Genomic DNA, 18021 nt, shown 5'->3' on the forward strand with positions numbered 1-18021 from the left:
CACGCTGCGTGCTTGAAGCATCAGGTTCGGGCAGCAAGAGCCCCCTGCACCTTGCCAGGTGTCAAGGCAAGATGGTCTTTTCCTCCTCCTGCTTTTCCAGTTGCTTTTCAGCAGAGCCGAGTGCCGTGCTGTGTGTTGCTGCTAATTGCAGATAATGTAGCAGTGACATTTTGAAAAGTAGACATGGATGATATTCACCCAAAGGATGATACCAGTATCTTCAGAGATGCTGATACGATTTTGCTGGCATAGACTCATTTAGTGATGAATTGCAGTAATAGCAGTTCAAGACCTACAGCATATTAGTGAAAATGAATCCACTGAGCACTGGTCCCATGGCACTACAACAGCACTTAGAGAACACCGATTGTCTTGAAGGGAGAGAAATCTGACTGAGAGTGTTAGCTTTTTTTTTTTCCAGCAGTGTGTTATTTGTATTTGTTTCTTGATGCGTGTTATTGTAAGGTATTTAATACACGAAAGAAAAACAGTAGAGTGCCATAAACACAGAACACTGGTTTTTGGTTTAGTTCGCGGAAGACTTGCACGTGCTACAGAAAGCAGAGATGAAGCAGTAGTGATTCTCTCAATTTCTTGTTGTAAACTGACCTAAAAGGAGTCAGGGGCTATTAAAGGAAGAAATGTCTACATGCTAAAATTGAGAAGATGAGTGATGGTTAGTTCACACGGTGGTTGGTCATGGTGGCAAAACGTTGTAGAAATGAAGGCAATAATTGGAAAGATTTGCTAGAGTAAAAGTACAGGGCAACCTACTATTGAAGCAGTTCCCTAATTTGAGGGAAGTAAGGGTAAAGATATGCTCTGAGTTAATGATGCGCTGATGCTTTGTCTGAGAACAGAGGGTCCTCTCAGCTCTGGAATGTGCTCGGTGGAGAACAAAAATGTCCCAGGCATAGTGCTGGGCTCCTTTGTGCAATCGCCTTTAAGATCACCCAGGTGCTAGAAAATTCAGTGGATCTGGAACACAGAAATTCATAAACCAGGAGGAAAGATACAAGTATGCATCTCTCCTTTCCTCCTTCACCGTTTCTACATCCTCCACGTCTAGCTGAGAGGAGGCACATCTGGGGCGTGCCTAGAGCATAGGAAGGAGGAGCTGCAGGCAGGTCTAAGGAGCTCTCTTCTGCTCTTGCTAAGTTTTAAGGCAATACCTTTGCATGTCCTTGCGTTTAAAACAACTCCCCATCCGAAGCCTTACTTTGATTTATAGATACTTTGCCTCCAGTTTTTATAATTAACCTCCACTGCTGGTGTAACTGCCACTGGTTACGATTTTGCAGTTAACATCAAAGACTCGGTAAAACATCTTAATTGCCTCTTCCACACACCAGAACGTGTTTGAAATGAGTTCAAAACATGTGATTTGTCTTTAGGTGGTGAGGAAGGACCATCTCACCATTGCCAGGTAACCTGGGGGGAAAAAGTAAAGGAGTGCTACAAATATAATATAGTCTTGCAGACTCTTACACACAACTCTGTACTACCTTAAATATGCAGATATTGTAAAGAACTGGGGTTTATAGATGGTTCCAGTGTTTTAGGGCTAATACAGGCTGCGGTTTGTCTGGCTGACAGCTTCAGAAGGGTTGTTTGAAAGCATGAGTAACCATTGACAGGTTTGGCAAGACCTCTTGTGCTGAGGGCATGGGTACCCTCCTAATATCGGATACATTAAATGGGTTTTATTTAAAAATTGCCCTTACATAAGCAAGGGTAATAAAAATAAGCATTTGTGGACCTTTTGCTCCAGTGCCTTTGGGAAAAGAGAAAAAATGGGCATAAAAGTATATGGAGGAAAGGCTGTTGTATATAGCAGATGACTTTGTTGGGTAGGTGCGAGTGTTTCATATACACCGGGTTCTAGATGATCAGCTGATGAGTTAGGACAACAAAATAATTTTCTGTATTTTGTGATTTGACAAGTAGCATGCCACTTCTCCCATTCTCTTACAGCTTCTGTAAGTTAATACAGTCAGAGGAATACTTTTTCTGAGTAATTATAAAAAAGAAAAGTGTGTTGCTTTCAGCTAGGTCAAGAAGCTTCCCGGTCTAAAGAGCCAGGTATTGACAGATTATTTAAAATAATAATAATCATCATCATCATCTTAGCTGTTGGACAATTTTGTCAACACAACCTTAGCATTTTTAGTTTGTTCTACAGCTGGTTATAGTATTTCTACTGAAAAACATTTTGAGATCGTAGGGTTAACAAGATATTTTCCACACTCCTAGAGAAGAATTAGATTACAAACCTCAGATGTACCTTTTCGACTGAAATTAAAGCACAGACTGCCTTAAGTAGCAACAGCCACAGGTTTCTGCTTTTAAAATCTAGATTTCTTCTGATAAATTACGACTTAATTAACAAACAGTGCGTATACATTTTGAAGGGTAATAATTGAATAAATATTAGCAAATAAGTCTGAAGAATGTTTGAGGTAAAGCAAGAGACAGGCTGGAGTCTCTTGATAAGGACTAAATGCGACTAAAGGCTGTGCAGTGTTACAGTAACCATTACGTGTAATGCACTAAAGGTTGATCTGTTTAGCCCTAAGTTATATAACTTAAAACTTCTTCCTTTGCGCCCGAGAGTTTGTCACGTATAGAACAGTACAGATGCTACAAAGAAGACTTGACACTCAAAGTTTTCATTTCATTTTCTTAAAAATTCAGAAGGCTGAAAGCAAAGCAAACAAAACCCATATGCTATTAATGGAATTAAATCAAGAGTTATATCCCTTTATCTTACAACCTAAGCCTTTCACACAAGACCTTTCCTCCTGTCCTTCACGCTACGTGAGGTACTGTGGTAAATTCGAGCTGCTGATGTACGAGCACTCCCAGTAATCCTGTTTTAGGAGGGGCTTCTGTGCACATTAGGAAGCTGCAGCAGCTTGGTGCCAGTCTGGGCACAAATTCATTACGGCTCTGCATATTTTGAGTAGAAAAGCTACTGCAGGTCTCTCAGTAAACAGCTACCTAATTACGTTCTGGCGGGACGTGCAGGTAGCGAATCTGCTAATACCCTTGGTGGTTTCTCCGGGACTCCTACAGCAGCAAAACCACGTACACATAAGAAATAACACAGAGTGTATCTCGGTGCTCTGCAGGAGGGCAGGCCTGCTGCTGCAAATTCACACGAGCAAATTCTGGGGCAGGGCTTACTTAAGAAAGGCACATAAAACAGCTTGTACTTGTTTAAAAAGCTCGTACTCACCCTTCTCTGTGAGCTTCTCCTTTCTCTAGCTCCTGTATAACACCCAACAACACCTTTATGGTTTCCTGACTGGAGCTGATCAAATTTTCCATCATCTGAAGCTGCGCTTTCAAGTCCACAACTTCGGTGTGAGGCACGATTTGCTGGCATTCCTCGCTCAGGGCGACGGCGGCCTGGCAGGGCCGCGCGCCCTCCATGGGCGACACGTCGACCTGGAGGCTCCGCTCGTGACACTCGCTGGCTCGGCACTGGGCCTGCAGCGGGCAGGCGGGCGCGTCCCCGGCCTGCGGCTGGACGCCATTCAGGTGCACGGTCCTCTTTCTGTCCTCCTCGCCCGCCGGGCACAGCGACCCGTCGGGCTCGGACGCGAGGTGAGGCAGCTCGGGCTGCGAGGCGTCCGCGCCGCCCGCCGGTAGGTAAACGGTGGCCACCTCCGTTTTAAACACCCTCCCGTGGAGGGGCTGGCCGGGCTCCTCGCTCCCCGGCTCCGGCTTGGCCGCGTTGTGGAGGGGGCAGCCGGGCAGCTCGGCGCCCTGCCAGGCCCCCGCGCACGCCCGCTCGCCCACGTGGGAGATGAACTCGGCCGTCTGCAGGCTGCCGGCCTTCCTGCCCCACTGGCCCTCCTCCCCCGAGCTCCTGCCCTCCTTGTCCTTGAGGTCTATGAGAAACCCGTTGTTCTCGCCCTTGAAGGTGTCACCGGTCGAGGCGCTCTTGACGATATTCCCTTTTTTGCGGTCCAGAGGAAAGGTCTGGTAACACTTCTTGAGGTCCGGGGAGGTCTGCACCCCCGTGCTCTTGGTGACGTTGGGGATGGACCTGCGGGCGGGCACCGTCATGTACTTGCGGTACGCCGTTTTGTAGGAGACGGCCTTCGCTTCTCGCTTGTCGCTGTCCTGGCTGCCGGAGAGCTGCTTGTCCCGCTGCTCGTTCTGGGCCTCGCAGATATCCTTGAATCTCACCTGCAGGGCTTTGTTGCGCTTCTTGATCTGCCGGTTGGGATCCAGTGCATATTTCATCTCCAGAGCAAGCGAAGCTGCTGGCTCAACTTCGCTTTCCGAGGCGGTAAGTAAGCATTTGCTGGGCTCCTTACTCACCATGATGCCTGCATTCAAAAACAGTTCAAAAAGCCCGTGTTACAACAGAACTACCAGTTTTTCCCACTAGTTTTTCCCCAAACTTTTAGTATTTGAGCTAATTTCCTGTGTGCTCTGACTGAACGGGCTGGCGCTCGCAACCTTTTGGCTGGATTCTCTTAATTAACTCATAATCCTTGGTATTAGGTATTAGATGCTGGTCTTTCGCTAGAAAATAGCGCCTTTATCTTGCCGTGCTTTATGAGATTGGTTAAAACCTGCCCTCGGGGCGGTGGGAGCAGGCTGTGACCTCTGCAGGGTGACAAAACCAGCTGGTATGGGGGTGAAACCCCATTTTTGTGGCACCCAGGGGGTTTTTCCTGACCCTGTTTCAGGGGCAGGCACCGCGGCTGTCGTGGGGCTGGCTCCCCACACAGGCTGTGCGGCACGGGAACCCAGGTGCTCAGGAATTTACATCACAGTTAATAAAATGTACAGGAAAAAATAACTTTAAAAAGTCTTTTTGTACAGATAGGGAGAAGTCTGTAGCACTGTACCCTTAACCCTCCTTTAATGCAAATGTTGGTGGCAAGAAATATCAAACCGGCATTATTTTTTTACAGCATGCTTGCTTAGAAAACACGACTCCCGTGTAATATAGTCTGCGTCCTTGCACAAGATTTATCTAATTTCTCACTGCAGATGTCAGTATCTGGAATTTTTTTGTAATCTACCTCATAGCTAAACATAAAATCTGGATACAGATGAATTTTTAGCAACCCATTGGTACTGCTGCGTGCATAAAGTTTATGGTCTTTGAAAGTTTCTGGAAGAAGTCAGCAGTGCGTATATTAGTTTTGCTTCAGATGCAAAACAACCCATCCTTTACTAGAAGCACAATATACCTTTATAACAGAGCTTCTTATCCCAAAGTATCCTAAAGTACTGAAAAAAAAAAGAAAAAAAAACAACGAAAACTGTGATGAGTCAGAGCAATGACTTAATCTGCTATTGAAATATGAGCACCTCCTCAAGGATGAAGAGATGCCAACTGCTTAGCACAGAGCAAGGAAAAAAAAAAAGCAGCTCTATCTCCGTACAGATCATGTGGGATCTGGAGTAACTGGATGGCTAAGACCTCATTTTTACACTTCATTTGAAGCTGTCATTTTTAGTCTCCTATTGCGCAAATTCCTCCCTAATGCTGAGATTTACTGAATTACCGAATTCTCACTTAATCCGGGTATGCTGCGTGTATCTCCTACTTAAACACGGCTGTACCTTCAGCGGGACTCGGAGTACAAGGTATAATGAGTAAAGGGACTTCCAGGTATGGCATTTGGAATACATTTTTGATAAAAATTCTCCCATTAATAAAAAATCTGAAACTCTTGAAGACTTACGTGCCACAATTGGGTATGTTTTATAACATCAACTCGGTGGTACAAATGAATACTTATGACTAGGCTGTATTTAGTTTTAATTTAATAAAAGATAATAAGTTAGATTCAATGGGAAATTGAATGTTTACAGTTTTCAAAAAAGTAATTACAACCCTAGGAAATACGAACACATGCAAGTGCGTGGCAGACAACCTGTACACTGCAAGGCTGGGCTTCTGCTTTATCTAACAGCTTTCAAAAATCTCTTGCAAATGTGTCATTACTTAAACTTTTATCATATTATACTTCCCCATTTCAGCTAGTTGTTTGCAAATTGCTGAAAGTGTCCTGGCTGGTTTGCTTTTTTCTATTTAATTTGTCACGTTCAGGTAGTGGTGATGAGAAGCAGTTGTTTTAGAAGGGGAAGTTCCTATGTGAACCTGCATGATGCAGAAGAAAGTCTGTAAAGAGGAGAAGAAGGGAGAAGATTCAGGAGAAAAAAAAATCAAATCATGGAATCTTAGATTGCTAAATACTAGTTTTCAATTGAGTATGTATATATAAGCAGAGTGCATGATAGCATGATAGTGTGACCAAGCCCCTCTCATTATGGGGAAAAAGATTGTAAAAGGAGCTGCTGAAAGGAAGCCTAAAGATAAAAGTGAAGCTGAATGTTATGTCACAGCGATCTCTTGTACTTTGTGCTTGTGTATGTAAGCTCAGCTCTCTGTATGCCTGTAAAACATGACGTGCGGAGAATTTTTTTCAGAAAAAAAAAAATGAACTAAATAGGAACATTACAAAGTTTTTGTTCCAATTAAAAACGTGAATAAGGGGTCAGTTGTGCTGTGTGTAGAACACTAGTACCCTACGCTGGCTGTTTGGGGCTGTCTTCTAATTGTATCACTTGCAGAGTGAAGTTACGCCTTTGAGACACATCCTGTGTACAGAATCCCGTTTGTTCACAGCTTCCAGAAGCAGTGCTGGTAGAAAATGCATCCAACTGTATAAAGGTGGGATTTTAGAGCACTTTGGATAAGGAAGCGCTTTGTAGGGTACAAACCTGTGCATCCGTCAGCCTGCCATGTGACAGACATACACTGCACATGGATAAAATACGTAGTAAAAACTAGTGTTAAAACAAAAAAGCACTTTCATAAATACAGAGCTATTGGAAGCAAGTCTTTCCTAACTTCCATATATCCGATAAGTCAATGAGTTTGCAAAAAAAAAAAAGAATACAGTAGCACAACATCCATTGTATCCTGTATTTTCAAATCTGCTCATGTGAGTTCCTGCACTGTTAGGGAATTTTACCAGATATGGTATGTTGCATTAGAAAGATGCGAAATACACCTGAAATACTGGAATTATTTCTGAAGAGAGGATGCATTTTTACCCATAAAAGAGGCTCACAGAAGTTGGTTGTTAGATCTGGAAGTCACTTACTGCAAACACCTCTTAGGATACCTTAGAGTCATCAACATTCCTGGAAGAGTCAGTTTTCTGGCACTTCATTTGACAGTAGGATCCACTAGCATACAATGCATGCTGATATTGGCTTGATACATTATTAGAATACATCCAAACAACCTCAGTTTTCAGATTATTGGGATACTGCATTATCCCATAATCTTTGGGAATGCCGCATCACTGGGTCTGTTTGGAATGACTTAATTGGCAGAATTGTGTTATCGCCATTAATGTTATTAATGGAGTCGCTAACCCAGATGAAACCAGGAGCCTGGTGATACTCTACAGAATAGAAATAGATAAATGCAGCACTCTATTCGGTGTTGCAGTTAATTTTAAGCGAGTCTCTAATAGCCAAAAATTGATTCTTCAAAAACGCTCGTCTCCCTTTCCCAATTGCACAGGCCTGATTGATTTAGTTAATCTAGAGTTTTCTGTTCCCTCTGGTAGCTTGGACTAATAACCTTATCAATAGCTGTGACTAAGAATGACAGCCACCAAAAGAACGAGAGCTGATTTTTTTGGAAGATTTACTCAGTTCTCAGCGTGTCCAAGGAGAACTGGATGTGCATGCTGGAAAGCAGAACGGTTGAGCCAAGAGTTGATTTAGAGTTATATAAACTTTTCTGTGTTAAATACTTTTTTATTTTGTTTCATTTATGTTTCGGACAAGGCGTTGACTGCAATTTTGGTTTATAGACACTACAATGTGCTCTTCTGGGAGTGCTGTTTAACCATCTCACCTGTATTTGAGCTCAGTTGGTGCTAGAGGTCTACTCTCTTTCCATTAAGCTTAGGGCCAAAATTCATACTGATTTCATGGGGAACAGGAGCATGCCATGGGCACAGCCTGCACCTGCACGGGTAAACTGGAGAAGGAAACCTCATTATCACTTGTTTCCATTTCCCAAACTATCTATCTGTAATCCTGCTGCTCGTTACTCAACTGCTGTGTTTCCTGCAATACAAGGGAAGATACGTTGGCATACGTAAAATGTGCGACTGTAAAATATGATACACGCTGCATGGGTTTTGGATACGTTAGGAAAACTGCTGAGATGGAGATACTCAATTTGCTTGAGCACTACAAACCTTATGGCTTCCCTTGTCACGGGGCTAGTAAAGGCTTGGGATCTGAATTTCAGTTGCAGATGCCAACAGAGAGAACACATCGAAACTTTTTGTCTGTGGTTACTCTAGACAAACCCTGATTGTGTGACATGATTTGCTAAGCCAAATATTTAATGATCACAGAGCTTATTTTTCAGTTTTTAGCCTTGATTTGTTTATAAACTCCTGGCTGATTAAACTTAAGCAGTGTTCCCTTGCGTTTGAATATGGAAATAAACTGTTCAATAATAATAAAGTGATGCACAGAGAAGCGTTAAGTTGGTACAAAATCTTCTAGTTAAGCCATGGAAAGCATCTTCTTTATTATTTCACGTTCTCAGGAGCATGTTTTATTCAATTTCATAAATGCCTCCCGTTCAATTCTTCATTCTCATTGACACTGCCCAGATTTCTTTCTCTCGGTTCAGAAGTGGCACCGGGCATGGCCAGGAAGGAGACCTGCCTTACCTGGTTCGTGCCCTTACCAGGGACAGTCCTGGTTAAGTCTGCGTCGGTAGGTAAACCACAAGTACATCTTCGCAGGACTTCACTGTCCCCTTTCCCAAACTCCTCAAAGTCACTGCACTACCCAGGGAATTAAGCTGCCGGATTTCTCTATTGATTTTTTTTAATGATGGAAAAGGAGACTTGTAACCTACCTTGTAATTTAAATTTGATTTCTGTCAGTTTGACACAGGAATGTATTCAAAGTCTAAATGTGCTAACAAACAGCACGGACTGCGTGCAACTTCCCAAGTTCCGCATGCAGACAAAAGGCCCAGATCCCAGGCTGTGCACTTTCAGGCCCAGGAAAGGCATTGGAGATGGAGCTGTAAACTTCTGTGCATGTAGTAAGAGCACAAAGGAAAAATAACGCGAGGGATTGCAAACGATTGGACTGCACTGTGTAAAGGAGAGCCCACTGCTGAAACGTATCTTCAGGCTTCTGAAGGCTGTACGTCCTCATAAGAATCCTGCTCCAGATACTGTTCTTATGCATCTAAATATTATCATAACGTTTAATGTAATTTGTTTTTCAAAAAGTATTTTACGTCCATAAGTTGCCTTTTAAGTGCATGCATAGCCTGTAGTCTGTTTCTACCATTAGTAATAGACATTTGAAAGAAACTGGGATTCACTTCCTAGAAATGAATAGAAGATGGAAGCCTGGTCTAGGTAAATTTGAAATATACTATCATGCAGCCCAGTGACAGCAAGTTGAGAATATTCTACATGCAATCTAAATATTTTTCTTAATTTTGAATTAAATAGATTTTTTCCCTCGCTTTCAGACAATCTTTCAGCTTTTTGAGGAGTGTTTTCAGTCTTTTAGAAGGAGTCCAATTGTTACATTAACTGACCATTTTATCATACAAACTTAAAAATCATGTAGATAATGTCCTAAAGATTAATGAGTAAAGCCCAGTAAATAAAACTGGACTGATAAAAAAGAAATTCATTGGAAGTTAATAATGATCTTAGCCAGTTATTAGTTGTTGCAGACACTTGTCCTATGTTACAAATGTGTATAGTTTTCATACTCAGATGTGAGGATGGAATCTGGCCTCTAGCTACATTTAAGGTATGCCCCATTTTTGTGGCTTACAAAGTCCAGATGGTTGTTAGGGGAAAAAATACTGCGCGTAGTGACACACCGAACTGACGTGTAGACCACTCTGTCTTCCTTTTATCAGACTTGTTCATGTAGAATAATAAAGTTAGCAGTGCTGGTAAATGTCAAACTATTTTTTCTTTTTAAATCTGTTCTGAAACCCTCAGGCGTTGAACTTGAATTTTCTCCCTTGAACTTCCTTATTTATTGCTCAATACCGAATTCATTCTTATTGCTGCATTTATGGATTCTGTATTTTATCAAGCAGAGGGCGAACTGCCGTAGCCTTATCATCTCCCTGCTTTGAGAAGTTTGCACCACTTCCATGAACTACAGGGCGCTGCTACCATTTGCCTAACTCAGTGCTTTGCAGCCTGTGCTCTGGAGACGCTTTGCTTTTGCTTCACTTGCGTTATTGCTGTGCCTGCCAGAAAAGAAAGCTCACGTATGCTCCCTAGCAAACGTGGTTAGCAAATGGGGAGGGGTTGTTCTGTCTTCCTGAGAAGAATTTACAGGTTCCACAGACAAAAACAAAGTTGAAACCCTGCTGACTTGAAACTGATGTTTCACTTTTCAGGAACTTTCTCCTGTAAAAACAGCTTTGGGATGCATTATTTGGAGATAATGCATTGTGCTGTACACTACAAATGTTCAGTAGAGTCGTGATGCTCAGCAGTACGATTTCCAAAAACGGTCGGGCAGTTGGACAGGATGGTCCTGGAAAGTCTGCTCCAACAGAACTGTTCTGTCTATCGATCAGCTAGGCGCAGTGATGACACAGGAGGGATTCTTAATTGCCCTTTGGAATAAGTATGATCATGTGGCATTTGATTTTCTTTTTTCTTTTTCCTCCCCCCCATTGGTAGGCTCTGTACGAATGATATATAAAAGTCATATCCCAGCTAATGGCTCAGGTGGTCAATAAATGTCTTTAAATGCTCTTGCGAGCTTTAGCTTTACAGCTGAGTGGCTGGAAATAAAATATATGATTTAATAAGCCTGTGGACTTTTAGATAGAGAAGTTACATATTGCAGGATGAACTATTTAAAACTTCCTTACAATACAGAACAGTTTACCTGAATACACAAATGATACGTGTTATCTTCTACATGTTTGACGTCTGCTGTGTGTTCTGAACAAGAATTTGTAATGAGCCCTAGGTTTGGGTGCTTCCTGTATTGGTGCACGCGTAAGATCAAAAGGTGGCGATAAAATCCGGTACAATAAGGGTTACTTTTCCCCTAAAATGTTTGTACAACTAATATTAATGCTAGCAAGAGATCTGCACTTACATAATATAGACCCTTGTGGCCTGAGTTAGTAACGATTTCCTTCATATTGGAACAAATACAATGTCAGAAATATTGCCTGCCAATTCTCAGCATTCAGAGGGTTGACACAATATGAAACACTCGCTAGAATGTACCATGTCACAGTACTATTACAAGAATTATGCTCACTTTTAATGTATTATGCAGCTATTGCTGCTATAAAAATCTGAGTAAAGGTTTATTAGCATTATTTTGCACAGATTTACATGGCAACTCTTTCAGTGTTACAGCTGATACTTGTAGTGGAAGGATGTTGCTGAGGATGTGTTGCTAGGAGAATCGCAAATAGCTCTGCTTATACTCTACTGTCTTCCAGGAGCCCAAAAGCCAGCCTACTTTCACTGGAAGCCTTTTGTCATTTTTATGGCACTTTCTCTTAAATAATTAAAGCAGCAAGCTTAAAAACGAGAACTTAAGGACAGTTCTTAATCTGCGTTATTTTTAATACTAACCTTTAATTGTTCTCAATAAACAACAGTAGTTTTTGTGGGTGTTTAGAGGGGAGAAAAAAAAAAGTATCAGATGATGACAAGGAAACCAGTTCTGTTCAGCTTGTCTTTTTGCATCCTAGTTTTCCAAGCGGTGGGTAGGGTACAGACAGGGAAAGTTAGAGAAGCAGGTTCCAGCCCCCTGCTTGAGCCTTACAGCTTTACTTTTGCTGTGGAGGCACTGGAAGGCACCGCGGCGCTGGGCTTGGGTGCAGGGCAGGGTACGCAGATACAGCCTCACCGTACGGGAAACTGGGTTTGGAGCCTGTGCTCGAGCGCTCACGAACGGGAGGTGACAGCCAGGAGCGACTTCCCGAGGTCAGTGGTCGTAAGGCATCCGAGCGCCGGCAGCTCTTCCCACCTGGATCCCGGTTACATGCACACAGGCGTCAGGAGGGCGTGACGTGGTGCTGAAGAACGCACTTGGGTAATTTAGGGCTAAAACCGAACAATTTAGCAGGATATTAATTGATGAATAGCATCGGTGTAGGAGATTTGTGTTGGAACTCCAGTGCCGCCACTGGGAAGTAAACCCTGTGTGATTTTCACCCTCTTGAGGAGGAGATCTGTGAACAGTTTTAATCTCCAGCAGGTTCTGGCTCTGTTGTGGTTGCAGATCGCCAGCGTGCAGCGAGACCCGAGCCTGCGGGTGTTGGGGAAATAGGAGAGGGGTGCACACATCAGCCTGACCTCTGCAACAGCAAAGGATGGTACAAAACTGAACGTTGGTTACCTAAGAGTGACATTTAATTGCTGTACTGCGAGTGAGAAATATTCCCAAATGTTGCAGAAATTCCTTCTTAAGAGCTGGTTCTACAATGCTGCTGAAATAACGTGAAGGAAGAGCCAAATTCTGGTGTGGGGTGAAGTTGTCTTTAATTCAGACATCTGTGCAGAAGCCCCCAAACCTCAAATCCCAAGGTCTCAACTTCTTCTCACATGTGAGCAATGTGGGACGAGGCTTGGAGCTGCTGAGCACCCAGGTGAAGGTGCTTGTTCCAGGTCACCAGGGAAAGTGTTTTTGGTTCAGTACAGGAAGAACTGCGTGCCGAACAAAGGGGGAAGCGATGAGAGCATGCATGGCTGGTACAGAGATGGAAACTGAACTGCTTCTAGGTTTTGTGACCCTGGGAGGCGACATGGAGGAAGATCTCCGCAAACACTTGGTGTTGTCAGTGGGCTATTTGTGGCAGGGATGATCAGGAAGCACATCACAACAATCATTAGAGATCTTCTTAGGGATGTTTATATGGCCCTTTTGTCAGTCTGAGTTATGTACTCTGCTTATCTGAAACTGTAGGACTGTGGCTGAGAAGTCCCCTATTATTAATCGGAATTGCCTGAATACCGCTCTAGGCACCAGAACTGCCTACCAGTCAGATAATTTGCATCATTTTTATTGTGGCTTTGTGTGTTTTTATACTCGCACAAAGTGCGAATGCAAGATATAACACATTTTTCTCACCAGCCTGCTCAGCTAGGGCTACCTAAAATACACAGATTCATCCTGAATGGAGGAAGTGAGGCCCAGCCCGTCGAAGGGATCAGTGTTATCGGTGTTAGCAGGCAGTTCAGGCGTCATTTCTCGCTGAATTCCTCTCTTCAGCACTGGGATGTTTTGTCTGTCCCTTTGTCAGCTCCTCAGAGATACTGCAGCATTTTATTTGCTGATGGCCTTGATACACAAAAATGTATTAAACCGATCCACAATTTAAATGTCTGTACTTGCAGCTATCTCCTCATCCATTTCTGATTGCGTTTGCAGGGGAGAATAATGAATGTAACAACAAAATGGGCATGAACAACCAATTACTAATGATACGAAGGAGAGATTGGATTTGCTGTAAATGTTGTTTCTTATGGCTATGTAAGCGTCCAAATGTTATTGATCTGACTAAATTCTCTTCTTCCTCCTTTTCCCAAGGAGAGCAGAAGCAGCTAACAAGACCCAAACCACTTTCCACGTTGCTAACTTCACAGCGCAGTCCCGAAACTACACACCTGCTTAAGCACTTTTATATCAGGCCCAAGTAGTTCCATATCAGGCGTCATACAGCCTCTTTGCCCATTTTTAAAAAGGCACTTACGCCTTGGTTCGTGTGCCTGGGGCTTCTCTGGGCTCTGTAACTTGCAGCAGCTTTGATCTCCCTGACTCGTTCACAAGCAGCAGCGCCGCAGCTCTGGCGTGAGCGTTCACTGCTGTGAATTTTGGGGCAGCACAAAGCAGCTCCGTGCTTTTGCCATGCTTGGGGTATCCCCAGACCACCCCAGCACCCAACCTGAGGACGGTTCGGGTATGGCCCCCCAGGCTGCGGTCACAGCGGTGGGCTCACACCAGTTTTGTGTCTCACTGAATGAACTCCAACACGACTTCTGAGTCCCGCTGCCGTGGAAGTGGGCTGTGTTTTACCTGCGTACGTCTCATAAGTCAGGGCAAAACTGGGTCTAAATGCACAATGACAGTTTTTATTGGAAATTGTGCTGGATGTTTTTGGGAGTACAACACAGGTTTTACTGCCATGGCTTGTTTCAGAGAACTGTCTCTTGTATGACTGAATTACTGACTAGGTGTCTGCGTTTTTCCTGAAGGTTAAAAAAATGGAGAGGTGAGGAAGGGCAGCTATAAAACAAGCAGGGAACGATTTTTTTTTTTTTGAAAAGCAAGCACAAACCAAGTAAATCCTCCTTTTTTAGCTGTTGACACTTCCTTGCTCCAGACCATACAGGCTCATCCTCCTTTGCTTTTGTTTTTAAAATAATTTAATTCTGTAACTACGTGGGCATTGTGCACAAGCATGCTGTACTGCACACAGACAGGCAAAAATAACCTGAACCACTTGCTTCTCTTCCCCATGGATGGCATAGGGTTGGGGTTTTGCCAGTATTCTTTCAGTACAAAAATATAAGGAATCACTGTACCAGGTAAAATGAAAGTAAATTCATGTAGAGGAAAAGGTCTTTGGGCTTTTAAAATTTTAAAAAAATTATAATTATAATAAAAAAAAGAATGGCCTCTCTGGAGAGGAGCGGAAAACTTCAGCTTTGCATCTGGAGGAGCAGGATGGCCAGGTGGAAATCGGAAATCAGTACGGGAGGAAGGCATTCTTTGATGCACAGCACTGATGCCAAAATGGGACAATGCAGCTGAGGTAGACAGCACCTATAGGAAAAAAAAACTTCATGCAGGACTTCCACAGTGTCCATTTGTTGTAAGGAGTGAGTGTGTGTGTGCCAGGCACTGCAGGTTTTCTTTCTGCAGATTTGGTAAATTCCATGCAAATCTGTGTGCTTACGTGTTCTTAGGACCACTGTCAGACCACATTTTTTTAACCTGTTCAATGAAACTGGTGTTAGAGAACTTCAGAAAGCAAACTGGGGGTGTTTCTGCAGGAAAAGCTTGTGTAAGTAAGCCCTTTATTCATGACTCTTTTAGTCCTCTGTTGAAATGCTTCTTTTTGTGTACTGCTGCTTGATTGCACTGAGAATTAATACCAAAGTCTCTTTTCAAATAGCAGAAAGCCCCATACAACCTGGCCCCACTAAGCCATGCAGTTGAATTTCTAACCTAGGTGACCACAGGTGGGCAACCCTATTACTGGTTACAAATGAACTTCTCCAGCCTGTCCTCTAGTAGCTGCAGCATCAGGTATATTTTGCCTTAACATTTGCCTTTGTGAGCTGTTTCACTCACTGTTTCGGTATGGACTGAGTTTGAGGCCAAACGATCAGCGAAGCGCGGGGATTTGGGAATTGGGCATGTGGAGGAACTTCTGCACCCCCTGTGAGGACAGAAATCTCCTCCTATAGAGATAAGTTAAGAGGTTCACGTCTGCATCCAGCTGCTGTAGGACTGAGAGCTCTTCAGACCCAGGGCTTTGAAGTCCACCTGTTTCTCTCAGACTGGGAAAACGGCTCTGACCCCTCTGTACGCTTCTGTATTTAAATCTTGGCTTTGGCTGTGATAACTATCGCTGGAGTAAAGTCAGGCCTGCTGTCTTTCTGCCACTAAAGGGGGAAAAATAGGTAAAGAGGAAGACATGAAAAGCAGCTGTTGGATTACTGAATTATTATTCTTACAACCTGTTATCGTTGCCTATGAGACTGGTGCTCATATATATAACTGGTGACTTTTAAGCAGGTGACTTTTAAGGCATGGATCACCCCGATGCTGTACAAATGTGTAGACAAGTTGAACTGCTTTGGAAGTATTAAGGGATCAGCAGAGAGCTATTTCCTGCCTGAATGTAGTAGCATTGTAGTAAATTGACTTCAAAGTGATGCGCCACTAAAATCAGAGAATGCTCTGATCCTATTCTGTGTAGTCAGTAATAATCTGAAACTTCATACCTGATGAGTGGCACCTGTGCACGTTCATAGGTTATACGGTATGTTTCTATGCAGAAACAAAGCAAACAGCACTTCTCAAACGGCTACATAGGAGATACCCCCCAAATTCACCACACTGAGGCTTTTTGTACTTTAAATGTTTGCAGTCCCCTTTCCCTAAAGCCTGTTTAATTTGAAAACTGAGCAAGCAAAATAGAAGGTAGTACTGTGCTCTATAACAGACACAGATTTGTTGCTTACACGTTTTTTTAATATCTCGCACAGATTTTCAGCAGTTCTTTAAATAGTGGCTGTCATAAGGCACAAAATAATACCGCTTTAACCGCTAATTTAAGCGCGCTTTGTATGCGACTCTGTTCTCTAATATTCGAGACTCCCTGTAGTTCCCTCAGGCACGCATGAATTTTGTGACTGTACCTCCCAAGTTCTCCCTGCCCGAGCTGACTCCGCTCGCCTTGAGGTGCCACCACAGCCCGGCTGCTTTGCAGAGGCACCCTGACGTCGTAGCACAGGTTTTTGGCAAGCCGGGAGGTTTCGCTGCCTCTCGCTCCCCCACCAGCCGCAGGCAGAAGCGGTGTTGCGCGGCGCCGTTAAGGTCGCTTTCAATTTCTCCACCCCAGGATAAACACCGCGGTAGAGTTGGTGGCGTGTCCTCCGAGCAGAGCAGCGTGTCGCTCAGCCTGGGTTCCCCAGGAAGGCACCGGTGCGTTGTGGTGACCAACAGCGTTCGCTCCCCGGTAGTGCACGTCAGGAGGACGACTCGCTGTGATTCGGCACTCGTGCAGGCTCCTGGGCTTCTCGGCTCCGTTTCCCTTCCTACGTGGTAATCCTGCAGGGAACTTAGCTGCTCCTTTCACTCCGAATTCATTACAAAGGCTGCGCATCTACTGTACAAAAATACCGCTGTCGGTGAAATAGTTAACCAGGGAAAAAACGCAGCAGTGATCTTATGAGCTACTTGTTCGTGAGCTTAATTAGTGGGAAGGGTGCTGTGAATGTTAAGTGCTGTCCCTCCCGATAAGTCACTAATACTTCGTGGTGCTGCTGCCCAGCTGGCTTTTTGTTTTGTGTGCGTGTGCACATCAATCTGGGGGAAACACGCTGATTTCACTCAAGATTACAAATCTTTTGAGCATCCTGTTAAAAATACACAGAATTAATAATTACGCAGCCCTAAAGAACACATTTTTCATCAAGGGCATCATGACGTCCTCACCAAAAAAAAAAAAAAAAAAAAGCTTCTTCAGTGCTTTAGTGTCAGCCTTGAGCAATGAGCTCATTCGGGGAAGACAATACGCTTTAAATGCAACAGCAACTTCAACTCCGGGCAGTAATTTTATTTCATAACTGCTCGTTATAAATATTAGGCTTAGCACGGTGCAGCATCTGTTTCTCTTGGAGCCAAGGACTGTGTGCCATGGCCGGGCAGAATAAGCCCCTAGGTGCCAAAGCAGGGGTATCTGGGCACTGAGACGTTTTCATCTGAGCTGCTCGGATGCGTTTCTAACGCTAGAAAAAAAGCCGGCTTTGAACTTGAGACTGGTTTTTGTACTTGGAGAGGAGCATTGCTGCCGTACGGGAGGGAAGGCACGGGCATCCTGCTCGAGCACCGCCAGGCTTCAGGCTTCACCCCAAAAGTAAGGCACTGCGCTACTTGTTCTCCACGCTTGACATTTTTCCTGTCGCTCTGTTCGCTTGAAACGTTACATTACATTCAGTACGGGGGCTAGGATGGTTGCCCGTCATGTGATTTTTAGCTAGTAGTTTTTCATCCGGCAGCTCGATTTTAACCTTGATACGCACGGCGTTTGTCAGCACTGTAAATACGAGCGGCGGTCACCCCGAGACGCGGAAGCGGAGGGGGGTAAATCTCCCGTTTCTGTCAGCCCCGACCTGTTACTGTTGGTCTTCTGCAAACACTTTGCTGCCTTCCACAGAAAAATAACGCTTCCCGGAGGCTGCAAGG

The 18021-nt window shown here is 43.9% G+C and overlaps 2 protein-coding genes across 14 annotated transcripts in view; one reads left to right on the top strand and one right to left on the bottom strand.

The window, feature by feature from the left end:
• The window catches only part of DOCK1 (dedicator of cytokinesis 1), a 281310-nt gene that overhangs the window by 115659 nt on the left and 147630 nt on the right, over positions 1-18021 (top strand). The window lies entirely within an intron of this gene.
• Positions 1-18021, bottom strand: part of INSYN2A (inhibitory synaptic factor 2A) — a 45568-nt gene that overhangs the window by 26704 nt on the left and 843 nt on the right. For 3 of the 10 annotated variants that reach the window (XM_080596637.1, XM_080596636.1, XM_080596635.1), the window contains one exon: positions 3239-4340. In XM_080596637.1, coding sequence (XP_080452763.1) covers positions 3239-4335 — 1097 coding nt within the window. In that variant the 5' untranslated portion in view covers positions 4336-4340. Of the gene's footprint in view, positions 1-3238; positions 4341-16289; positions 18014-18021 lie in introns of those variants that run through there. The other 7 variants (XR_013952455.1, XR_013952458.1, XM_080596638.1 and 4 more) reach the window with 6 other exon arrangements.

This window comes from Anser brachyrhynchus (assembly GCF_964034855.1).
Source record: "Anser brachyrhynchus genome assembly, chromosome: 6".
Taxonomy (NCBI): domain Eukaryota; kingdom Metazoa; phylum Chordata; class Aves; order Anseriformes; family Anatidae; genus Anser; species Anser brachyrhynchus.